This window comes from Salvelinus namaycush, chromosome 4, assembly GCF_016432855.1.
Source record: "Salvelinus namaycush isolate Seneca chromosome 4, SaNama_1.0, whole genome shotgun sequence".
Classification (NCBI taxonomy): domain Eukaryota; kingdom Metazoa; phylum Chordata; class Actinopteri; order Salmoniformes; family Salmonidae; genus Salvelinus; species Salvelinus namaycush.
In genome coordinates, this window is record NC_052310.1 from 26,192,144 (window position 1) to 26,218,281 (window position 26,138).

The 26,138-nt window shown below is 42.5% G+C and overlaps 1 protein-coding gene across 6 annotated transcripts; it reads left to right on the forward strand.

The window, feature by feature from the left end:
* The first annotated feature begins 120 nt into the window (after positions 1-120).
* Positions 121-25,112, forward strand: LOC120046390 (transforming growth factor beta-1-induced transcript 1 protein-like). 6 transcript variants are annotated; one of them, XM_038991583.1, is made up of 13 exons: positions 121-393; positions 2,931-2,981; positions 3,353-3,510; positions 3,939-4,003; positions 12,555-12,694; positions 12,949-13,048; positions 16,877-16,961; positions 17,676-17,768; positions 18,355-18,537; positions 18,874-19,047; positions 22,337-22,418; positions 23,595-23,743; positions 23,928-25,112. In XM_038991583.1, the coding sequence occupies exons 1-13, from the start codon at positions 381-383 to the stop codon at positions 24,192-24,194; spliced, it is 1,560 nt and encodes a 519-aa protein (XP_038847511.1). In that variant the 5' UTR covers positions 121-380; the 3' UTR covers positions 24,195-25,112. The 6 variants fall into 6 exon arrangements, with proteins under 6 accessions (XP_038847511.1, XP_038847510.1, XP_038847515.1 ...); XM_038991582.1 differs by lacking the exon at positions 22,337-22,418; XM_038991587.1 differs by lacking the exon at positions 17,676-17,768.
* The last annotated feature ends 1,026 nt before the right edge of the window (positions 25,113-26,138 follow it).

The window sequence follows — 26,138 nt, forward strand, 5'->3', positions numbered from 1 at the left end:
GGAGGCGTGGTGGCTTCAAAGCATCGCCCTCTGGTTGTCATCTAGTGTGTATATATAACTCATTGGTTGTAACCGCAGTAATTTAACTACGCCTTCTCCAGTCTGTGGTACCAGTAGGCATAATACAGGAAGAGAGTCGTGGAGGAAAAGAAACGGGACGCCCTTTTTTTATACTCGCATAGTTAGTAGATAACGGAATCCAAAAAGTTATTCGGGGCTAACGCAGACAATAACCCTGTTACAGAGATAATATATCCAGCCATACCATGGACGTTTGACGACCTAGATCCAATAGAATAAACCATCCACTACAAGCTGATGCTGATCATATTAATATTTTCTCACATCAAGAGGAAAAAAAGCTAATTTCAGAATTTACCATGGATGATTTGGGTATGTATTGCAAATTGACCCTCTTTGAAACATTGTAGCTACGTGCTCCGCTATCTAATGGAATTGAAGAACGATGGTTGGAGTACTGAGGCAATGAAAAAAGTAACATTTTAGTTTTTTTGAAAGAGATCCATCTTTGCAAGAATTTGGAGCAAAAGTAAATGGACATCGAAATGGAATAGTTTAGAAAACAATGTTTTCTTATAATCTATGATAATAGATAGGAACATGATTAGGTATAAGATATCACCTATAAATAGTACAATGTTTGAAAATGCATCTGGGGTCCTATTCCTATTAATCAAGCAGCATTTTACTTATAGCAGGTCATTTTAGACTTGAAAGAAACAGCCCTTATCCTCAAGTCTTTGTTATTGTGCCTATAGAGTTAGCTTTTGAATGTATCAGTATATCGACTACATTAGATGTAGGCCTAGCTAGTAGCTACTGTATGGGTGGTCTCTTATAATCCATGTTCATGAGAGATCGTTATCTAGTGAAAATCCGCTGGTCTCAATTGAATAACCTTTTTAACCATAAAACAACTCAAATATTATCTTCCAACTCAAATCTTGCTTTCTCTACATTGTGCTCCTCTTTTTTAAGGGAGGAAAGAAGATCAGGAAAAGCTTCATTTTGTTTTACCACTCCAGCAATGTAAAACAGCATGCTCCCTTAACTCTATGCAAGGAAAACAAGAAGTATACTAATGTAACTGTATCCTATGTCAACATGCAGTGCTTCTAGCTCTAACCACAAATTCAATCAACATTAGATCTTGGACATCCTCTGTAGGCCCTCTCTGTCTATAATGCTATCGATGAGTCAGAGATGGACTTTAGTGAGCTTCATAACATAATAAAGATCTCAATGTAATTCATTCAGCCATCAGGGAAAAGAGTGTGACTATCATTAGTGTTAGTGAACTACTGGGTGGATTTAATAGTTAGAAGAGCCTCTTTCAAATGACTATTGATACAGAGGTTGAGGAATACATATATCCCTCTTTTCTTAAAAATGGTGGCAACTTTCAGAATGGAAAGCAATGTTCCAGCCCTCTTCAACTAGCGCTGAAATAGCCTAGGGCCACGATGGCTCACCAAGACTCATGAAGTTCAGTGAAAATAGGAGGGTTGTGTGCTGCCCCAGACCAGAGAACAAAGCATTTGCTCTTGTGGCCTACTCGCTCGAAGAGTAGTGTGTGCAACATATTTCAAAACGGAGGGATTTTATGCTTAGCAAGCACGAGGAAGAATGTCTGCATCTGGTTCAGCACATCTGGATAGGATTGCACTTCAAGGTTCAGTTGTTGCTGGGTGACTGGCGACGTGTTTCTCAAATAGGGGGACAGTGTTTATGTCAGTGTGTTTATGCTGTAGTGTTGTGTGTTATGTTGTATGTTGATCTCTTTGGTTGGTGTGACTTGTGGGGTTTTTCAGCGAGACCACTTGTTAAGAGAGGCTATGGCCAAGTCAAACAGTCGACAGGCAGAGCTCTAAATATGGTCATATTTCACATTGAGAGAATTTCAACTCCTTATATGAGCAGTCCAGTCTGTAAGTGTGTGTGTGTATAAGAGAGGGAGAGAGTAAGAAAGAATGTGTGTGTGTGTGTGTGTGTGTGTGTGTGTGTGTGTGTGTGTGTGTGTGTGTGTGTGTGTGTGTGTGTGTGTGTGTGTGTGTGTGTGTGTGTGTGTGTGTGTGTGTGTGTGTGTGTGCGCGAGCGAGCGAGCGAACAACATTCTCTCCACATGTTTGTACCAGTGTGAATCATCAGTGGGAGAAATGACCACAGACAGGGATGATAAAGGCAGTCTCACCAGCCCCAGTCATATGTAGGTGTAATATGTCTACCTCTTACCAAGAAATTATGAATGTGACGTACATATAAACACCAAATAAACTCTAAAATAAATACACCGACCTCAACTAAATATTCAATTTTGAAAATGTAAAACAGTAATTTTCCGAAATATCCTTATTTTGCTCTGAAGTTGCTTCAAAGTTGCTCAAAAGTTGCACGAAGTGATGCTCTGTGCATCTTCCACAAATATTATTGTCAAAATAGATTTTCCTGGAAATATGGTTTGATAATTAATTTATTGTTTCAGATTTTGCATGGTGTGCAAAAGTAAACCATGTAAGTTTGTCTAATAATCCAATAAGACACATTGGCCTGGTTTTGGCCATAAAAGGGATACATCCATGATGTCAATCATTTGTTGTTAAATGCAGTATGCCATGGAGGAATACTAAAATGGCATGTACTTCTCGTGAAAATGAGGTTTGAGTTCAATATCAGTTGACAAACACCCTTCCTCCACTGCTTCCTTATCACTTTGGCATGTCCAGAAAGGTCTACAGAAATGTTATATTTTTCATGTGACTTTAGCTTGTTTGCTTATTTGATGTCCCTTGCTTTGATTGGTCAATGTGTTATTCTCACTCTAATTGGCCCGCCTCTCTGTGTCCTCTCTGCTGCCTGCGTCTGATTTGCATCTCTCTGATTGGTCACTGAGTCCGTCTGTCTACCCTCAGGAGATCCTGACTCACCTAACTACCCTCTCAGTCCTCGTATTGTTGTGTTTGGTACGTAACTGTCTGTATGTATGTTTGTTTGTGTGTTTCACCCTCTTTCTGTAGTTTCTCAGTGTATCAAAATACTTTGCTTCTATGTCCTCATCCCTTTGTTATTCCATCTTTTTTCCCTCCTATTTTCCTTCTATAATTTCCATTCCCATTCCCATTTCTCCAATTTCTTGTATTTAACCAGCATTAACCATCAACATAGGTATCAGCCAATACCTGTGTACTAACCACCCTCCGAGGCAAAATGAATGACTGCACAGTATGAGTGACAACATCTTGAATTCCTCTACAAAGACTCCCATTGAAATATAAATATAATCTATAGATTTTTTGAGATTCTATGCACACTCCCATCCTCTCTGACTCTGTAGACGCCCTCCTCGCTGACCTAGAGAGCACCAGCTCTCCCCTGGCCAGGTGCCCAGTGCTGCTTACCTCTGATCCCCCGGCGGCATCTGACCCCGCGCCTGCCAGCCCTCAGGACAACGCCCAGACCAGGCCACCGCCTCCAGCTTACACACCCCAGCAGGTAAGAGGTTTGAGATAGGAAACATTTTAAGAGTTTTGAGGTAGATTTAACAACTTGGATCAGATTACCTTAGCCCCAAACCTTAACCAATTAGGAGGGGTGGAAATATATCTGAGCCTGAATCAGTGGTGAGGGCCAACTTCTACCTACTCTAGGTGAGGTAAAAGAAAGAAGTCAACAGGCTGTTGGAAGTGTCTTATACTGTAGATAATTATAAAGTGCTAAAAGAGGATAGGTAGTAAGGAGGGATCAGACCCTGCTTAGAAACTCAACTTGTCAAAGTGAAGTGTTTTTATAGAATAGTTATGAAGTACCATAACTCGTATTGTGTTGATGGGTGAGCATTGAGTTCAGAGCAAAAGTGAAGATTGACTTTCTGGTTGAAAAACAAGTGAATTATGTCTATAATGTGGAAACTTTTCTTTTAGACGGTGTCTGCTGCAATGAAGTCCAATGGTTCTCAGAACCCAAACCCAGACAAACAACTGTACAGGTACTATTTTCCTTTATTATTAGTTACTTTACTACGTAAAACAGAGTGGTCAAAGCAGCAGCGATTAAGCTGGTTCCACCAGGCTATTATTTTACAGCCCTATATGAAATAATGTTTATGGCCCTGGCTTTTTTTGGTGAATTCTACATTCTTATGCAGTGGGGGGATATGGTCGGGGGGGGGGTCTCAGTTCTACATTCTTATGTAGAAGGACTAAGGAGCTCAGTTCTGGACAAAAAGGACATTCTACTCCAAAATGAATGAAAATAAGTATGCTGACACCATCTAAAATAGAATTTCCTCCTCCAGAAATTAGCCCAATAACACATTGGTAAAATTATTTGCTAAAATGATTTTAACATATTGGGCCATGTACAGTATATAGCCTATGCATGGTCTATATTATCAAGTATGCTATTAGCAATAAACATGATCACCTTTAGCCCAACTGATGCAACAAAGTGCAAATAAATACCCTGAAGCATCGGGTTGCCTATCTGCATTTACCCTATTGGGCAAATCATTAGCCAGATCTCAAATGTGATCTTTTAACTAGATATTTTCATATCAATGAATTTTATGTCCCAAAAACACTTGCATAAACGCTGAATATAATGTAGGCCTACCCAAGGGTAACTTGGGGTAACTCGCCACCCGGGCTCTCACAGAAACCACTTTGTCACAATTTTCCCCCAACACTTTCCCTGTTTATCTGTCTCATCACAATTTTTTAAGTCATTCCAAATAAATTATTTTGAGGTAGAGAGGCGTTGTACCCCAAGTCACCCTACAATTGACCGGTGTTACATTTAGTCCCACTCTCCCCTATACACTCACTGTGAATTGCAGAGCGCTAATGTGCATTAAAACATGCTTCTGCTAAAGTCCCGGGTTTAAAATGGTGCAGTTCGCGCATATTTAGGAGTTGAGAAATAAATAAAGTAGGAATAGAAAGCTGGGATTCCCCTCTTTTCAACAAAAGCCATTAAAACTGCTGTTTTCGCGATTGCAAGAATTGTTGTGCATTGTCCTGCTTGTCAGAATGCACGTTTCCCTCCCTATGGCACTTATAACATGAATGCGCCACGAGAGGACTATTTATCTAGCATAGAACACAACAACAAGCCTACTAGGTAAATATATAAACTACTCTACTATGGGGTTGTTAGATTTTTCTATTATAATGACTTGTTTTGTTTGCAGAGGAAAAATACACGTGGAATGTTCTAGCATCTTCAAAATGCGCCTCAGCAGAAATATCTGTTCATGTTCCATATTTTTTGTTGTTGCGTGGCGTCAAAGATTTTGCCGTGGCGCACCTTGAGTGCAGCGGAAACACTGGATGATTTTACAAGAAAGATTGACAGACAGCAATATTGGTGATAAATTGTTGCTCTCTCAGAGTCCAAGTTGTAACATTCGAGAGAAGAAGTTGTAACAGTCAAGAATTGAGTGAACGATATTAAATAAAACACATAACATACCAGAAAAGTCTGACTTGTAAGTAAGTAATGAAGGAATAGGAGAGAGATATGCTTGCAGTGCATACTACTTTTAGACTTGTTTTGGTCTGTAGAATCAGCATTCTTCCTTCAGTACTCTTGGTCTTTGAGAGAAAACACTGCTATTAGTTTCAGCCATACTTTACTGTAAAGAAATATCCAACTATCCCTCCCTTACTGTCTTTTAAAAACATCCTCGTCTGTCTTACACCACAGCTTAAATCTTAATGAATTTACTTCTGTAGATTGTTGTCAAAAAGGCTGCGGCCAAACTTTTGGTGACATACTGAGCATGTACCACAGCTAAAGCACGGATGGGAGTCTGAACGTTACCAATAAATATGTGTTAAAAAAAGTGGGAGCTTTCCTTACCTCAACAACCCATTATGTTCCAGTTTTTTAAATTTGCTTTGGTGCTATTTTCACCACTAGTGTGCAGCTGCAGCCTGCAATTCGGGGCGTTCCTTCGTGTGGGCATTCCTGCAGGAACGCCCTCCGCTCCCCCTCGAGCATCCCATTGGTTCTTTCATTGTCAACAATCTACACAAAATACTGTAATGTCAAAGTGGAAGAAATATTCTAACATTTGTAAAAATAAATAAATATATATGACAAATAAAACACGAATATAGCTTGATTAGATAAGTATTCAACCCCGTGAGTCAGTACACATTAGAATCACCTTTGGCAGCGATTATAGCTGTGAGTCTTTCTGGGTAAGTCTCTAAGAGCTTTCCACACCTAGATTTTGCAACATTTTCCCATTATTCTGTTGCTAATAATTTTCAGGTCTTGATTTTCAAGTAGATTTAATTTATTTTTAGTTTATTTAACCCATATAATTCAACAAGGTATTGACTCAGGGGTGTGAATACTTATGTAAATTAGTTGTTTCTGTATTTCATTTTCAATCACTTTGCAAACATTTATCAAAAACATGTTTTCACTTTTGTCATTATAGGGTATGGCAGGATTCCCCAACTGGCCCCCAAAGTTTTCTGACCCCCCCCCCCCCCCCCCCCCAAATAATATTCACAGTACCAGTCAAAAGTTTGGACACACCTACTCATTCCAGGATTTTTCTTTATTTTACTATTTTGTCAAGACATCAAAACTATGAAATAACACATATGGAATCATGTAGTGACCAAATGCTTGTGCTTCCAGTTCCGACAATGCAGTAATAACCAATGATTAATCTAACCTAACAATTTCACAACAACTACCTCATACACACAAATGTAAAGGGATGAAGAATATGTACATAAAAATATATGAATGAGTGATGGTACAGAACGGCATAGGCAAGATGCAGTAGATGGTATCGAGTACAGTATATACATATAAGATGAGTAATGTAGGGTATGTAAACATTATATTAAGTGGCATTGTTTAAAGTGGCTAGTGATACATTTTTTTACATCAATTTTTCCATTATTGAAGTGGCTGGAGTTGAGTCAGTATGTTGGCAGCAGCCACTCAATGTTAGTGGTGGCTGTTTAACAGTCTGATGGCCTTGAGATAGAAGCTGTTTTTCAGTCTCTCGGTCCCTGCTTTGATGCACCTGTACTGACCTCGCCTTCTGGATGATAGCGGGGTGAACAGGCAGTGGCTCGGGTGGTTGTTGTCCTTGATGATCTTTATGGCCTTCCTGTGACATCGGGTGGTGTAGGTGTCCTGAAGGGCAGGTAGTTTGCCCCCGGTGATGCGTTGTGCAAACCTCACTACCCTCTGGAGAGCCTTACGGTTGTGGGCGGAGCAGTTGCCGTACCAGGCGGTGATACAGCCCGACAGGATGCTCTCGATTGTGCATCTGTAAAAGTTTGTGAGTGCTTTTGGTGACAAGCCGAATTTCTTCAGCCTCCTGAGGTTGAAGAGGCGCTGCTGCACCTTCTTCACCACGCTGTCTGTGTGGGTGGACCAATTCAGTTTGTCCGTGATGTCTACCCTCTCCACTGCTGTCCCGTCGATGTGGATAGGGGGGTGCTCCCTCTGCTGTTTCCTGAAGTCCACGATCATCTCCTTTGTTTGTCACAAGTGATTTTAATTTAAGAGAACTGTTACCAAGTATTCCCATGCATAATATAGAGACACGTGATCGTATACAAATTATTATGTTTTAGTCAAACATTATATCTGTTTGGGCTTCTTGCGGTCAATTTGGAGTCCACAAATTATTTCTAATTATGTTCCAGCCCCCAACCATCCACTCAAGAAAAAATCTTCTGGCGACTGAATCTAGTTGATGATCTCTGGGGTATTGTGTGTTGATGGGTGAGAAAAAATATAAACTCAAGATTCAACACTTTCAAATATTTTACTGAGTTTCAGTTCATATACCGAAATCATTAAATAAATAAATGAGGCCCTAATCTATGGATTCCACATGACTGGGCACTGGTGTAGCCATGGATGAGCCAGGCCCAGCCAATCAGAATGAGTTTTCCCCAACAAACAGGCTTCATTACAGACAGAAATACTCCCTCAGACAATCCCACATGTGAAGAAGCCGAATGTGGAGGTCCTGGGCTGGCGTGGTTACACGTGGTCTGTGGTTGTGAGGCTGGTTGAACGTACAGCCAAATTCTATAAAACGACGTTAGAGGCAGCTTATGGTTGAGATATTAACATTAAATTATCTGGCAACAGCTCTGGTGGACATTCCTGTTGTGCGCATGACAATTGCACGCTCCCTCAAAACTCAAAACAATTGCACTGTGGCATTGTTTTTGTTACAAAAAGTGGTATTTTATTGTCCCCAGCATAAAGTGGCCTTTTATTGTGGCCTTCTATTGTCTTTTATTGTCCCCAGCATAAGGTGCACCTGTGTAATGATCATGCTGTTTCTTGATATGCCACACCTGTCAGGTGGATGGATTATCTTGGCAAAGGAGAAATGCTCACTAACAGGGATATAAAACATTTGTGCACAAGATTTGAGCAAAATAAGCTTTTTGTGCATAAGAAACATTTCTAGTTTTTTTTTATTTCAGCTCATGAAACATGGAACCAACACTTTACGTGTTTTGTTTATACTTTTGTTCAGTGTTCTTTCTGAAGGCACTGTAGGTGTACTGTAATCAAATGAAACAAATTAAATAATTGAAAGAAACAAGGTTTAAAATAAATAAATAAATAATGTTTTATTAGCAGGCACTAGTTTGGTTCAAGCCTGTCTTGAGCATTTGGGCATAGGTTCTCATCGACATCACAGTAAATGTCCTCATTGTTCATGCATCTGGAGAAAAATCTTTTGGCATGGAGAATCCAAACCTGACACAGTAGGTCAGGATTGATGTCATTGCATGCCTCATCCATGGCCTAAAGGAGGTTGGCACACTCATGGGGACCTTCTACCTGTATTGTATTTTACAGTATTGTATTGTACTTATGTATTGTAGTGGTCCTGTGTGGCTCAGTTGGTAGGAGCATGGCACTAGCAACACCAGAGTTGTGGTTTCTTTTCCCACTGGGGTCACATACAAAAATGTGTGGATTCACTGTTGTCATTGGATAAAAGCGCCTGTTAGGTAAATGGCATATATTATTGTATTTGTGTACTGTGTTGCCCAATGCAATTTTAGTACATCAGTGTGGGTTAGGGTTAGGGTTAGAAGTTACCCCATCAAAAAGACGCTGGTAACTTCATTTTGGATACATGTTTACTGTAATGGGGTTGCCTTTGTGACATACATGTCCAATCTTGTCAATATCAGATTTAAAAAAAAACTTAATGTGAAATAAAATCATAATAGTCGTCATAATAGTACATTACCCTGTTTAAACCGTAACTTGTTTTTACTGTAACTTACTGGCAGCCGTTACCTGTAAGTTACTGTAAAAACGTTACAGTATGTTACTGTAAATTCCAAAGAAACTTGGTTTAACAGTATATTACTGTAAAAAAGTACTTTCTTTACAGTAATGTACAAGAGCTCCACCTCGTTCTTAACTGGTCGAAGGGCCTCCAGACGTAGCTCCACCTCATTGTTTGTTGGTGGAAAGGCCTCTAGCTGGTGGTCCACCTCGTTCCTCGCTGGTGGAAGGGCCTCCAGCCGGAGCTCCACCTCGCTGTTGGTCGGTGGAAGAGTGACCAGCTGGACACATTTTTTATTTGCAGGGGGTATTGAGTTGATGATTCTGTGGTGGTTGCTTCACTGTCAGTCCAAAATTGCCAAACTGTGTGGTTACATGTAACAAAGCATCATTTTACTATCATCATTGGGCTACTGCCGCTTTCTTCAAATGTTGCTTTTGGTAAGCTTTGGCCTTTTGGTGCATAGACTGCCCTGTCTGACGCGGTAGGATACATAACCTACGATTGGCAACAGTTGGATAGAAGCATGCAATGAAGCAACCACCACACGATCCTCAACTCAATAGCCCTTGCAAATAAAACATGTCCCTTCAGTTTTTTGGTCTCTGGATATGTAGCTAATATTCTCAAATCTGGATCATTTGGGATCCTGCCAACCCTATCTCTCTTGAAAATGTATTTGCTTCGATAGGCCTTGCATGAACCCATGTTTTCCACAAATTATAATCGATTTAGGTTCACATGGGTATGATATCAGATTAGATAGACAACGTTGCATGATTTCCCCCCAACTTGATTGAATTACTTTGATTGATGGTCTTTTGTTGATGTGAAAAACCAGCCAAAGACTGGCTTCCGAATATTGGTTTTGCGGTGTCCCAATGTAAATGCTACATTGTGGAGTTTATACTTTATACATGATAGGGTTATTTTTCAGTAGTTTTACCCTAAGAGGGTTTGCAAACAGGGTCCGGATTATTCGGGTGCCAAGAATGTGCATTCCTGTAACAAACCAGCAGGGCATCAGGTACATTTTTATATACACTATATTTATGAATGTTTATAAAATATTTAAATCATATTGTTGAATATACACTACCGTTCAGAAGTTTGGGGTCACTAAGAAATGTCTGTAACGCTTGTTCTCCTCCTCTTCGTCCGAAGAGGAGGAGTAGGGATCAGACCAAAATGCAGCGGGTTTTGAGAACATAATGAATTTATTCAACCACGAAGACGAACACGAAACAACACTTGGAATAATTACAAAATAACAAAACGAACGAAGACAGACCTGAAATAGAGAACTTACATATAACACGAAGAACTCACGAACAGGAATAGACTACAAACAAAACGCTACAGTCCCGTGTGGTACGAACATACAATACAGACACGTAAGACAACCACCCACAAACAAACAGTGTGAACACCCTACCTTTATATGGTTCCCAATCAGAGGAAACGACAAACACCTGTCTCTGATTGAGAACCATATAAGGCTAATTACCAATGGCCTAAACATAGAAACACAAAACATAGAATGCCCACCCCAACTCACGCCCTGACCAACTAAACACATACAAAAATAACAGACAACAGGTCAGGAACGTGACAATGTCCTTGTTTTTGAAAGAAAAGCACATTTTTGGTCCATTAAAATAACATTGAATTGATCAGAAATACAGTGTAGACATTGTTAATGTTGTAAATGACTATTGTAGCTGGAAACGGCAGATTCTTTATGGAATATCTACATAAGCGTACAAAGGCCCATTATCAGCAAACATCACTCTTGTGTTCCAATGTTATGTTGTGTTAGCTAATCCAAGTTTATCATTTTAAAAGGCTAATTGATCATTAGAAAACCCTTTTGCAATTATGTTAGCACAGCTGAATACTTGTTCTGATTAAGGAAGCAATAAAACTGGCCTTCTTTAGACTAGTTGAGAACCTGGAGCACCAGCATTTGTGGGTTCGATTACAGGCTTAAAATGGCCAGAAACAAAGAACTTTCTTCTGAAACTCGTCAGTCTATTCTTGTTCTGAGAAATGAAGGCTATTTCATGCGAGAAATTGCCAAGAAACTGAAGATCTCGTACAACGCTGTGTACTACTCCCTTCACAGAACAGCGCAAACGGGCTCTAACCAGAATGGAAAGAGGAGTGTGAGGCCCCGGTGCACAACTGAGCAAGAGGACAAGTACATTAGAGTGTCTAGTTTGAGAAACAGATGCCTCACAAGTCCTCAACTGGCAGCTTCATTAAATAGTACCCGCAAAACACCCGTTTCAACGTCAACAGTGAAGAGGCGACTACGGGATGCTGGCCTTCTAGGCAGAGTTGGAAAAAAAATACATATCTCAGACTGGCCAATAAAAAGAAAAGAACACAGACACTGGACAGAGGAAGATTGGAAAAAAGTGTTATGGACAGACAAATCTAAGTGAGGTGTTCGGATCACAAAGAAGAACATTTGTGAGACGCAGAATAAATTAAAAGATGCTGGAGGAGTGCTTGACGCCATCTGTCAAGGATGGTGGAGGCAATGTGATGGTCTGGGGGTGCATTGGGGGTGGTAAAGTGGGAGATTTGTACAGGGTAAAAGCGATCTTGGAAGGCTATCACTCCATTTTGCAACGCCATGCCATACCCTGTATGCCAATTTCCTCCTATAACAGGACAATGACCCAAAGCACAGCTCCAAACTATGCAAGAACTATTTAGGGAAGAAGCAGTCAGCTGGTATTCTATCAGCACAGTCACCGGATCTCAACCCTATTGAGCTGTTGTGGGAGCGGCTTGACCGTATGGTACTTAAGAAGTGCCCATCAAGCCAATCCAATTTGTGGGAGGTGCTTCAGGAAGCATGCGGTGATTACCTCAACAAATTGACAACTAGAATGCCAAAGGTCTGCAGGGCTGTAATTGTTGCAAATGGAGGATTCTTTGACAAAAGCAAAGTTTGAACGACACAATTATTAAAAATCATTATTTATAACCTTTTCAACGTCTTGACTATATTTCCTATTCATTTCGCAACTCATTTCATGTATGTTTTGATGGAAAACAAGGACATTTCTAAGTGACCCCAAACTTTTGAATGGTAGTGTATGAATGTTGGTTCAGTCCCCCCCATTAATTTGTTTGAGTTATAACATTCTTTCCCCATCTCTCTCTCTCTCCTTTTCACTCTCTCTTTCTCTCACCCTCTCTCTCCCTATGTCCCCTCCAGCACAGTGAATAAGCCTCGCTCCCCCCGCATGGCGGACCCTCCCCCTCCGGCCTTCTCCTCCTCCTCTGTGTTAGGAGGGGGTCTCAGCGAACTGGACCACCTTCTGCAGGAGCTCAACGCCACCCAGTTCAACATCACAGGTCAGTATAGGCTTGCCCTCACAAGCCTCCACTGGACAGTGTTTGGTAAATGTTTGATGATGTAAACAAGGTCAACTTCATACTGGTATGTGTGTGTGTGTGTGTGTGTGTGTGTGTGCGTGCGTGCGTGCGTGCGTGCGTGCGTGCGTGCGTGCGTGCGTGCGTGCGTGCGTGCGTGCGTGTGTGTGCGAGCAACATTTTCTCTACATGTGGTATTCATGCTTTGTGTGCTCATCTTTGTCTTTGGTTGGTAGATGAGATTCTGGCCCAGTTTCCCACCACTAAAAAGGATGAGAGGGACAAGATAAAAGAGTTCCAGGGGTCCAAGGACAAGGTCACAACACCCTACCCCAGGTACCCATATACACCCTCCATATACCCTAAAGCAGGGATCGTCAACTAGATTCAGCTGCGGGTCAATTTATTTCTTGAACGGATGGTCGGGGGGCCGGAACATAATTTGTAGACTGCAAATTGACCGCAAGATTCTCAAACAGATATAATATTTGACTAAAACGATAATTTCGGACCTTGCTGACATTTGTATATGATCATGTCTCTATTATGCATTCAATACTTGGGAACAGATTTTCATAATTAAAATTTAGTAGCTGATTTTCTGGTGTTTGTAGAGTATTTTATGAGATAAAAAAATATATACAGTACCAGTCAAAAGTTTGGACACACCTACTCATTCCAGGGTATTTCTTTATTTTTATTATTTTCTACAATGTAGAATAATAGTGAAGACATCAAAACTATGAAATAACACACATGGAGTCATGTAGTAACCAAAAAAGTGTTAAACAAATCAAAATATATTTTATATTTGAGATTCTTCAAAGTAGCCACCCTTTGTTTTGATGACAGCTTTGCACACTCTTGGCATTCTCTCAACCAGCTTCATGAGGTAGTCACCTGGAATGCATTTCAATTAACACGTGTGCCTTGTTAAAAGTTAATTTGTGGAATTTCTTTCCTTATTAATGCGTTTGAGCCAATCAGTTGTGTTGTGACATGGTAGGGGTGGTATACAGAATATAACCCTATTTTGTAAAAGACCAAGTCCATATTATGGCAAGAACAACTCAAATAAGCAAAGAGAAATGACAGTCCATCATTACTTTAAGACATGAAGGTCGGTTTCTTCAAGTGCAGTCCCAAAAACCATCAAGCGCTTTGATGAAGCTGGCTCTCAACATCAACTGTTCAGAGGAGACTGCATGAATCAGGCCTTCATGGTCGAATTGCTGCAAAGAAACCACTACTAAAGGACACCAATAAGAAGAAGAGACTTGCTTGGGCCAAAAAACTTGAGCAATGGACATTAGACCTGTGGAAATCTGTCCTTTGGTCTGATGAGTCCAAATTTTTGATTTTTGGTTCCAGCCGCCATGTCTTTGTGAGTAAGTGAACAAATGATCTCCAAATGTGTGGTTCCCACTGTGAAGCATGGAGGGGGAGGTATGATGGTGTGGGGGTGCTTTGCTGGTGACAATGTCTGGGATTTATTTAGAATTCAAGGCACACTTAACCAGCATGGCTACCACAGTATTCTGCAGCGATACACCATCCCATCTGGTTTGTGCTTAGTGGGAATATAATTTGTTTTTCAACGGGACAGTGACCCAACTCACCCCCAGGCTGTGTAGGGGCTATTTGACCAAGAAAGAGAGTGATGGAGTGCTACATCAGATGAAATGGCCTCCACAATCACTCAACCTCAACCCAATTGAGATGGTTTGGAATGAGTTGGACCTTAAAGTGAAGGAAAAGCAGCCAACAAGTGCTCAGCATATGTGGGAACTCCTTCAAGACTGTTGGAAAAGCATTCTTCATGATGCTGGTTGAGAGAATCCTGTCATCAAGGCAAAGGGTGGCTACTTTGAAGAATCTAAAATATATTTTGATTTGGTAACTACGTGATTCCATATGTGTTATTTCATCGTTTTGATGTCTTCACTATTATCCTACAATGTAGAAAATAGTAAAAAATAAAGAAAAACCCTTGAATAAGTAGGTTTGTCCAAACTTTTGACTGGTACTGTGTACAGTGCCTTGCTGAAGTATTCATCCCCCTTGGTGTTTTTTCTATATTGTTGCATTACAACCTGTAATTTAAATAGATTTTATTTGGATTTTATGTAATGGACATACACAAAATAGTCGAAGTGAAATGAAAATACTGCAAGTGAAATAAAAAAAATAAAAAAAATCCAAAACATTCTCAAAAATGTCAGAGTGCAAGGAGGGTTTTAATCAGAGGCAAGGAGGGCATTAATCAGAGAGGCAACAAAGAGACCAAAGATAACCCTTAAGGAGCTGCAAAGATCCACAGCAGAGATTGGAGTATCTGTCCATAGGACCCCTTTAAGCCATACACTCCACAGAGCTGGGCTTTACAGAAGAGTGGCCAGGAAAAAGCCATTGTATAAAGAAAAAAATAAGCGAACACGTTTGGTGTTCGCCAAAAGGCATGTGGGAGCCTCCACAAACATATGATAGAAGGTACTCTGGGCAGATGAGACAAAAATGTTGCTTTTTGGCCATCAAGAAAAACGCTATGTCTGGCACAAACCCAACACCTCTCATCACCCTGAGAACACCATCCCCACAGTGAAGCATGGTGGTGGCAGCATCATGCTGTGGTGATATTTTTCATCGACAGGGACTGGGAAACTGGTCAGAATTGAAGGAATGATGAATACAGAGAAATTCTTGAGGGAAACATGTTTCAGTCTTCCAGAGATTTGAGACTGGGACGGAGGTTCACCTTCCAGCTGGACAATGACCCTAAGCATACTGCTACAGCAATACTTGACTTGAGTGGTTTAAGAGGAAACATTTAAATGTCTTGGAATGACCTAGTCAAAGCCCAGACCTCAATCCTATTGAGAATCTGTGGTATGACTTAAAGATTGCTGTACACCAGCAGAACCCATCCAACTGGAGCGGTTTTGCCTTGAAGAATGGGCAAAAATCCCAGTGGCTAGATGTGCCAAGCTTAAAGAGACGTACCCCAAGAGACTTGCAGCTGTAATTGCTGCAAAATGTGGCTCTACAAAGTTTTGACTTTGGGGAGGTGAATAGTTATGCACGCTCAAGTTTTCATTTTTTTTGTCTTTTTTTGTTTGTTTCACCCCAAAATTATTTTGCATCTTCAAAGTGGTAGGCATGTTGTGTAAATCCAATGATACAAACCCCCCAAAAATGTATTTCAGGTTGTAAGGCAACAAAATAGGAAAAATGCCAAGGGGGTGAATACTTTCGCAAGCCACTGTATATATACAAAAGTGTTCATAAAACTTGGGGGACCACATAAAATCTCCCGCGGGCCGCCAGTTGGTGAACCCTGCCCTAAAGGCCTCAACACTGGTTTGCGTCCCAAATAGCACACTATTCCCTTTATAGTACATTGCTTTTGACCAGGGGCTCTTGTAAAAAAAGTAGTGCACTATAGTAGGGAATAGGGTGCCATTTGGAATGCATTATATTTTGTTCCAGGATACTGTCTATTTAGTGCTCCTACTGTAGTTGAAGTGTGTTTAGTGCTATGTGTTCAGTTAAACGACCAATCAGCAGTTGAAGCAATAACAACGTTTTGGTAGAAAGCTGAAGGATGGGCCTGGAGAAATGTAATCACTCTCAAATTCTTAGACCGAGCTATGGATGCAATCACTGACCATCCAAAATATAAAAATTATAGTTTTAAGCATGTTTTGAAGCTCTATAGTATTTGTTTACATTTACAATGTTTCCAAACATTGGAGTAACACAAGCTTATATTTTGTGTACTAATGGGGTACAACAGTTGAAATAAGCTTATGAGGCATTTATAAATTAGATTCTCTTCAAGAATCAATGGGTATATATAATTAATGTATAAGTCCAAATATGGATGTAGCAACTGCCGATTGCCCCTTTATCTCCTTCCAAAGTTGTGTTCATTAGGGAATGCTTTTACAAATGTTTTGCAATGGAAAATGAATGTTTATTATTTTCTTAAGTTAAGGTAGTCTCTCCCTGTTTCAGTCTATTTTCTTCCGTTTGACTAATGAACACGATCCTGTACTCTAGTTGTGTTCATCCTTTATCATTTTTTATGTCTGAAATGTTGTCTCTCCAACTGGAAAAGCTTAACTTGTGTTTTAAATGATAAAATAAATGTATTAATTCATTCAGTTCGGTGAAGCCGTCAGCCACCTCAGCTACACTTGAGCTGGACAAACTCATGGCCTCTCTGTCTGACTTCAGAGTCCAGAGCACAGTAAGAGCCCCACTACCAACCTGTACACCTCACATTAAACACTACAGCCTGTACGCTACTGCACAGTTTAGTTCGCTACGGGCAACATTTTTGTGACGCAAAAGAGTACAGATTTGTGCAAAAATACTTTAAACCTCATTATAATCTGCCAGTGTAATTGAACTTTAAACTTTCCTTCAACAAAGTGTGTGATCAGGTGACATCTCTTTATGCATTGGGGGGAAAGGGGGGTACCTAGTCAGTTGTACAACTGAATGCCTTCAACTGAAATGTGTCTTCCGCATTTAACCCAACCCCTCTGAATCAGAGAGGTGCAGGGGGCAGCCTTAATCGACATCCACATCTTCGGCGCCCGGGGGACAGTGGGTTAACTGCCTTCCTTAGGGGCAGAACAAGAGATTTTTACCTTGTCAGCTCGGGGATTCGATCCAGCAACCTTTCGGTTACTGTCCCAACGCTATCCACTAGGCTACCGCTCAGTTTACCGAACACACATTGTTGTAGAAAAGTAAAAAATGAAATCCCGCTGCCAGATTATAATGATGTTTACTGTATTTTTGCACAAATCTGTACTCTTTTGCGTCACAAAAATGTTGCAGATCATCTTATAATACTGTATATACAGTACAATGTTCTTGATGCATTGCATTTATATATAGTCCTCTTTCTCTCTCTGCTTGTCTATCGTTATCCACTCATGCTCTACGCATTAAGAACGCTACAGAGTTCAAAACTGCGGAGCCGCAGAGCCATGCGGTCTATTGTGACGTACGTCGCCCGCGACTTGATAACAGCCAGTTACATGAGGTTCGTAAATGGGCCGCGCGGACTGTCGCGTCTCTGCGGCTGTGCACTCTGAATTGAGCTTTACTCTCTGTTTACAAGTATATGCTTGTCTGTCTCTGTCCTTCCCTGTCTGCTTGCCGGTGTCAATGGTTGTGTTCCAAGTCGTCTCTATTGCAGTCGAGGAGTCGGAATGACTCAGAAGATTGCCATATCATATTGATTTAGTTCCCTGAGATGTTACTGGTCTCAGGGCAGTATTCACAAAGCTTCCCAGAGTAGGAGTGCTGATCTAGGATCAGATGACTATCTTATTCATTTATATTTAAACGGCAAAACCGATCAGAGATCAGCGCTCATACTCTGAGATGCTATGTGAGTATGGGTTCAGATCTCACAATGCCCGATGACTTCACCAGGTATTGTATCTAATAATCAGTGCAGTGCGATTGCAACATAGACGACTCGGAACGCCCGTTCAGTTCAACTAATTCAAAAGCATGACAAGAATCACCATGCACTCTCTGGTCCTAATGCATCCTAATCACATTGACATTTGTGTCACAGGTGATCATTGGTATGTTATCTAACTCTCCTTCTCTCTTATTAGCCAGCTCCAGCTGTCACACCAGTGATCACAGTACCACAGCATCCGGTCCCGCCCCCACAAGCCTCTTCCGGCGGCTCATTGGACAGCATGCTGGGGCTCCTCCAATCGGATTTAACCAGGCAGGGAGTCCCCACATCCTCCAAGGGTAGCTGCTCGGCCTGTCAGAAACCGGTTGTAGGACAGGTGATCGCTCAACACTGTCCCATTGTGGAGATTCTTCCTGTGCCTTGTAGAACGTAACAATTTTTGCTAAGAAAGTTCTTAACTTTGTTCTGTTTCACATGAAATGCATCACATTTGTGCTTAATCTATGAGCAAGCCAGTACCCTTTTCACACTTGTGCCAACCCAAACCCCACTGTGCTGGCTCGAATGTTTTCTTTTAACACTGTCCTGTGCAGCATGGTTCCAGTAACTATGGTGGATGCGTAACCAGGCCAGCTCAGTACAGTTTGGCTCGATTCGGTTCAGTAGTGTGAATAACCATTAAATTACTGACCTTTCACCTTTGACCCTCCAGGTGGTGACTGCTCTGGGGCGGGTATGGCACCCGGAACACTTTGTGTGCTCAGAGTGTGAGACAGAACTGGGCAGCCGGAACTTCTTCGAAAAGGACGGTCAGCCGTACTGCGAGTCGGACTACTTTACCCTCTACTCTCCCCACTGCGCACACTGCAACAAGCCCATACTCAATGTAAAACCTCCACCTGACACTGTGTGTGTGTTTGTTTGTGTGTGTGCAGGAGTGTGTATGTGTGTGTATACGGTCTACTTCACCACAAATGTCTATGTACTTACATAAAATGGTGTCAAAATTAATACATTGTGTTTACCTACTGTATATAACTAATTTCTGTAACGGCAGTCCTCCTCCTCTTCATCTGAAGAGGAGGAGTATTGAGGGAACCAAGGCGCAGCGTAGTGAAAAGACATGATTTATTTAACGAAAACACGAACTTGACTAAACTAACAAAAACAACAAACGGTGTAGACAGACCTAGACGACGTACTTACATAAAACAAGAAAAACGCACGAATAGGAACATAGGCTACACAAACCGAACAAACCGTAAACAGTCCCGCGTGGTGTACAGACACAGACACGGAAGACAATCACCCACAACGAACACTGTGACAACGCCTACCTAAATATGACTCTTAATTAGAGGAACGCCAAACACCTGCCTCTAATTAAGAGCCATACCAGGCAACCCAAAACCAACACAGAAACAGAAAACATAGAATGCCCACCCAACCTCACGTCCTGACCAACTAACACACATAACAACTAACATAAATAGGTCAGGAACGTGACATTACCCCCCCCATAAGGTGCGAACTCCGGACGCACCAGCACAAAGTCTAGGGGAGGGTCTGGGTGGGCATCTAACCACGGTGGTGGCTCAGGCTCCGGGCGAGGTCCCCACCCCACCATAATCCATCCTAGCTTCCTCCCTCTAAGAATGTCCACCCTCTTTTTACCCCCACAAAATCCTCTTAATAACATCACTAATAAGGACAGCACCGGGACAGAGAGATAGATAAGAATATAGAGGTAGATCAAGATAGAGAGGGAGATCAGGATAGAGGGGCAACTCCGGACTGAAAGGCAGCTCCGGACAGAGAGACAGCTCTGGACTGATGGGCAGTTCTGGGTATCTAGCCGTTTCAGGCTGAAGGGCAGCTCATGGCTGACTGACGAATCTCGACGCTCATGGCTGGCTGACGGCTCTCGACGCTCATGGCTGGCTGACGGCTCTCGACGCTCATGGCTGGCTGACGGCTCTCGACGCTCATGGCAGGCTGACGGCTCTCGACGCTCATGGCAGGCTGACGGCTCTCGACGCTCATGGCAGGCTGACGGCTCTCGACGCTCATGGCAGGCTGACGGCTCTCGACGCTCATGGCGCTCTGACGGCTCTGGCTGCTCATGGCTCTCTGACGGCTCTGGCTGCTCATGGCTCTCTGACGGCTCTGGCTGCTCATGGCTCTCTGACGGCTCTGGCTGCTCATGGCTCGCTGGCGGCTCTGGCAGATCCTGTCTGGTTGGCGGCTCTGGCAGATCCTGTCTGGTTGGCGGCTCTGGCAGATCCTGTCTGGTTGGCGGCTCTGGCAGATCCTGTCTGGTTGGCGGCTCTGGCAGATCCTGTCTGGTTGGCGGCTCTGGCAGATCCTGTCTGGCTGACGGCTCTAGCGGCTCCTGTCTGGCTGACGGCTCTAGCGGCTCCTGTCTGGCGGATGGCTCTGTAGGCTCATGGCAGACGGGCGGCTTTGCAGGCTCATGGCAGACGGGCGGCTTTGCAGGCTCCTGGCAGACGGATGGCTCAGACGGCGCTGGGGAGACGGATGGCTCAGATGGCGCTGGGGAGACGGATGGCTCAGATGGCGCTGGGGAGACGGATGGCTCAGATGGCACTGGGGAGACGGATGGCTCAGGCCGGATACGGCGCACTGTAGACCTGGTGCGTGGTGCCGGAACTGGTGACGCCGGGCTGAGGACAAGCACATCAGGATTAGTAGGGGGAGAAGATACAGTTTGTACAGGGCTCTGGAGACGCACTGGTAGCTTAGTGCGTGGGGCCGGAACTGGAGGCACCGGGCTAGATACACGCACTACAGGGAGAGTGCGTGGAGGAGGAACAGGGCTCAGGATACGCACTGGTAGCCTAGTGCGTAGTGTAGACACTGTAGGTACTAGGCTGGGGCGGGAAGGTGGCGCCGGAAATACCGGACCATGGAGGCGTACTGGCTCTCTTGAGCATTGAGCCTGCCCAACCTTACCTGGTTGAATGCTCCCGGTCGCCCGACCAGTGCGGGGAGGTGGAATAACCCGCACCGGCCTATGTAGGCGAACCGGGGAAACCATGCGTAAGGCAGGTGCCATGTATGCCGGCCCGAGGAGACGCACTGGAGACCAGACGCGTTGAGCCGGCCTCATGACACCTGGCTCAATGCCCAATCTAGCCCTACCAGTGCGGGGAGGTGGAATAACCCGCACTGGGCTATGCACTCGTACAGGAGACACCGTGCGCTCTACTGCGTAACACGGCGCCTGCCCGTACTCCCGCTCTCCACGGTAAGCCTGGGAAGTGGGCGCAGGTCTCCTACCTGCCCTTGGCCCACTACCTCTTAGCCCCCCCCCAAGAAATTTTTGGGTGTTACTCACGGGCTTTTTGGGCTTCCGTGCAAGACGCGTTCCCTCATAACTCCGGTTCCTCTCTCTCTTTTCCTCCACTCTCCGAGCTGCCTCCAGCTGTTCCCATGGACGGTGATTCACTTTAGCCCATGGTCCTTCTCCGTTAAATATTTGCTCCCAACTCCACAAGTCCTGTATACTTCCCCGTTGCTCCAAATTACGCTGCTTGGTTCTGGATTCTTGGTGGGTGATTCTGTAACGGCAGTCCTCCTCCTCTTCATCTGAAGAGGAGGAGTATTGAGGGAACCAAGGCGCAGCGTAGTGAAAAGACATGATTTATTTAACGAAAACACGAACTTGACTAAACTAACAAAAACAACAAACGGTGTAGACAGACCTAGACGACGTACTTACATAAAACAAGAAAAACGCACGAATAGGAACATAGGCTACACAAACCGAACAAACCGTAAACAGTCCCGCGTGGTGTACAGACACAGACACGGAAGACAATCACCCACAACGAACACTGTGACAACGCCTACCTAAATATGACTCTTAATTAGAGGAACGCCAAACACCTGCCTCTAATTAAGAGCCATACCAGGCAACCCAAAACCAACACAGAAACAGAAAACATAGAATGCCCACCCAACCTCACGTCCTGACCAACTAACACACATAACAACTAACATAAATAGGTCAGGAACGTGACAATTTCCTCCATTACACTCCTTCTTGTTTTCATTAACATGTCCAGTGATATTAGCCTTAGTTATACAGCCCTTACAAAGTGTGTATGCCACCTGAAGCCATAAAAAAAAAAAATTCTGTGTTGCCTGTGTAGAAAATGGTCACCGCCCTGGACAAGAATTGGCACCCGGAGTGTTTCTGTTGCGTCAAGTGCAGCCGGGCATTCGGAGAGGAAGGTAATAAACCCACGCTTCCTGCCAAGGGCCGCACTGGGATGTAGACAATAATGAACTATGGGTTGTTTTGTTCCATGGTCCTCAGCAATACAACACCAGAAAACACACTTACTTTGTTGTTCCACAAATAGAGTGCCTTTTGCAGCCCTTTGATATTTGAAAAATTGTGTACCAATATTGAATTTTAAAAGCCTGTTATATTAAATGAAGTGTCTTTTAATAATATAAATACATTTTCCCGTTTTTCTGACTTAAGGAAGATTTTAACCCACTTAACCCCTACATTTCCCCAAGTATTCACCATCTTCTTTTGTTCTCATCTTCTTTTTGCCCTAGTTCTTTTGTTGCTTTGACAAAGTCATTTTTTAAGATTATTATTTATTTTATATGATAAGTGATTCATTTGTCCCTCATTTTAAGGTCAATCCTGTTTCATGAACTGAGCTCTCGTTTTAATATAGGGAAACCATTCCTTTAAAAAAAAATATTAAAAAGAAACATTGAACAGGTAAGAGTCAAATCATAGTGTAAAAGCAGGTGAACTGATTCTACTCTTTTTGGCCATTTGCTGGTGTTTTGTGGTAGAAAGCGTTTGAACATAACATGTCAACCCTATTACCCATAGATAGATGGGATAGAAATGTTTGAACAACTTTTGTCTTTTTGTTAAGCTTGCTTTCTATCACTACAATGGGAACGAGAAAGCATGTGCATGCTCCCATACGGAAAACTATCGCTCAAGTCCACCAAAATGGAATATAACATTACGGATAAAGTTCGGAATGACACAATTTCATGTGTACAACATCCAAAGACCTGCATCACTATACTGAGAGCGTTGCCGTTTCTAAAATGATGTATTTGGGTGATTTTAGAGCCTTTGTTCGTGTTTTTTATGAAGTTTACAATTTTTATAACAAAATGTTAAAATTACGTGAAAAAATAATAATATTACACAAATTACACTACGCAAAAGGCCCTCTTTTCATGGAATGACCCTACTACTGAGGCTTACACACACGTATTACTTCATTACTTCCAATTTGGCATGTATTTTGGCATATATTTCAATGAGTGAATGTAAATGTACTACCATGTATTTGGAATACATTTTCTATGTTTCTTGATTTGTTTTACATAATACTTAACCGCCTGTGTCTCCTCCCCTCTCTGTAGGTTTCCATGACCGCGAGGGTCAGCAGTACTGCCAGCAGTGCTTCTTGTCCCTCTTCGCCTCCCGTTGCCAAGGATGCACCCAGCCAATCCTGGAGAACTACATCTCTGCCCTCAACTCCCTGTGGCACCCGCAGTGCTTTGTGTGCAGGGTAAGTGTGTGTGTTTGTCGGGGGTGGGGTCTGTGTCTTTATGTCAATAAGGACAAAGATTGGCCTAACACGGACACTTGTTACGAATGTGAATTGAACACCACACAAACCACGCACCACACATTTTTTTTTATCACATGTTCATCTCCAACTCAACTCCCTTTGCCTTTTGTCGTGTCTGCAGGAGTGCTACTGCCCCTTTGTCAACGGCAGCTTCTTTGAGCACGAGGGCCAGCCGCTGTGCGAGGCCCACTACCACCAGTCGCGCGGCAGCATGTGCCAGGCGTGCCAACAGCCCATCCTGGGCCGCTGCGTCACCGCCATGGGTGCCAAATTCCACCCGCACCACCTGGTGTGCCACTTCTGCCTCAAGCCCCTCAGCAAGGGCTGTTTCAAAGAGCAGGAGAACAAGCCCTACTGCCACCCCTGCTTCATCAAACTCTTTGGCTGAGCACCGAGAAGAACACTGCCCATCCTATGTTTTCTTCTTCCATAATTCCCATACCAGGTGTATGTCGTGTTCATTAGGGCACATAACAATTTAAAATGTTTTGCAACAGAAAACGTAAATGAGCATTTCTTATTGGACAAGTCCAAGTCCGTCCCTGTTTCAATGCGTTTGGTGCCTAATGAATACGACCCAGCTCTTTTCTAGTTGCGAAGTTGAACAAATATCTGTCAGCCATTTTGTTTTGTCGCAGAGAATGAGAGAGAGATCAGAGCTGGACTCTTTCTGGGTTATAAGACAACATTGGTGACTAGAAAGAGAAAGGGAGAGAGAGAAAAGTCTAAGACAATCCAATTCTCTATTAGACTGGTACCATGCAGGCAAAACTGGTTGAAATTATGTCATAATGAACATTTCAACTACTTTTGTTCGCAGGGTACACGCAGGGTACACAGAGGCCAACAAAAATATTTGAGTGAGAAGGGAGCATAGTTCTCCAAGACACATAGATGACCAATGCAGAAGCCATAGCTAAACTTTTGAGGAAGTTTTCCAAAGAGAAAATAATAGAAAGTTGTTATCACATGGTGTATGTAAATCCATGACCTATCAAATGGAATATTGACCACTGAATTATTAGAAATTTACATTTTTGATGGTCTCGAATGGAACCTTTTTATGAACATTTTGATGAAGGATTTTTAATAAAAACCCATTTAATATATTTGCTTTACATTGCAAAGTATAATTATCACTGCTATTGCATTTCTATATTGATATATTGTCTATTTTAAATTTGAGGCTACCATGTATCACAGTTGTAGTGCCAAAGATTTTACAATGTTTTTTCACCATTGTGCTATGCAATTATGTATAAAGAATACCAAAGAGTAAAATAAACACAATTTTGTTCTGCCCTGACTTTGGTGTTGAGGGAATTTATTCTGTTTCAAGAAATAAACATCCATTCTAATTTGCACGTAGAAACAAGCAATGGACGTTATTGTCATTTTGTTCTGACTGTTGTTAACATCCTTATTACCAGTAATATTTTAGACTGTACCATAATTATGGATCTTGCATGCAAACATGCATGTTCTAATTCACAGAGGGAATGCGCATGTATAGCTTTTTCCAGCGGCCACGCCCCCGACAGGTGTGGTCATTTAAAACGCTAATGACCATACAAAGATGTCTAAAAAGAGAAAGGTAGCAGAAAGGTAAACCGACGCATAGAAGTGTAATATTTTCAGAAAATATTCAAATGAGTGACTCAGAACAACAAGTAAGTTGACCGTTTTTGCGCTTCGTGTGCAAAGCTGAGATACACATGTATTGTTTAAGTACATTCGACTAAACCGCTCATCATTCTCAAAACAACTAGCCTACACGTGCTGCATCACATGCGTCGAATACACGCGAAGGGTCATACATCAAAGTTGTAGAAGCCATCGAGTCTAGTTCATTCTAAGTTGTATGTCGTAAGTTATTCAATGGCGGTAGTATCGACAGCAGATGTCACCCTTGTATTTTCCTCCCTCTGTATTTTCTTTCAGGAGACTGAAACCGCAGTCTCTCAACCTCAGTGGCCAGAGAACGGAGGCCAATGGAGCGATGAAGAAGGGGGGGCAGGCATGGACGAGTGTGGATTGGCACAGATGGCAGAGGAGGATGAGGAAATAGATATCTACAACAATGAGACGTTTGGAATGGGTATTTTTTAAATATTTTTTTTACTGTTTAATGATGCACCCATGCATCAATATAAGTAACATTTAAAAAAATCCCCATCAAATCTGGCAATTTAAGCTAGAAATATATATGTCATTTTTCATGGGCTGCGTCTCAATCCTCTGCATCCGCCCATGTCGGCCTTCCGCATGTGCGGTGGCTGTGTTTGTCAGACCATGAGACATCTTGAAAATGTCTGTAGCGTCCAAACAGTGT

What these genes read in the sequence shown, in the direction of transcription:
- LOC120046390 (XM_038991582.1), top strand. An exon ending in TCCTCGTATTGTTGTGTTTG is followed by an intron (nt 2,982 to 3,352) that starts GTACGTAACTGT and finishes CTGACTCTGTAG; the next exon opens with ACGCCCTCCTCGCTGACCTA. An exon ending in GTCACAACACCCTACCCCAG is followed by an intron (nt 13,049 to 16,876) that starts GTACCCATATAC and finishes TAATTCATTCAG; the next exon opens with TTCGGTGAAGCCGTCAGCCA.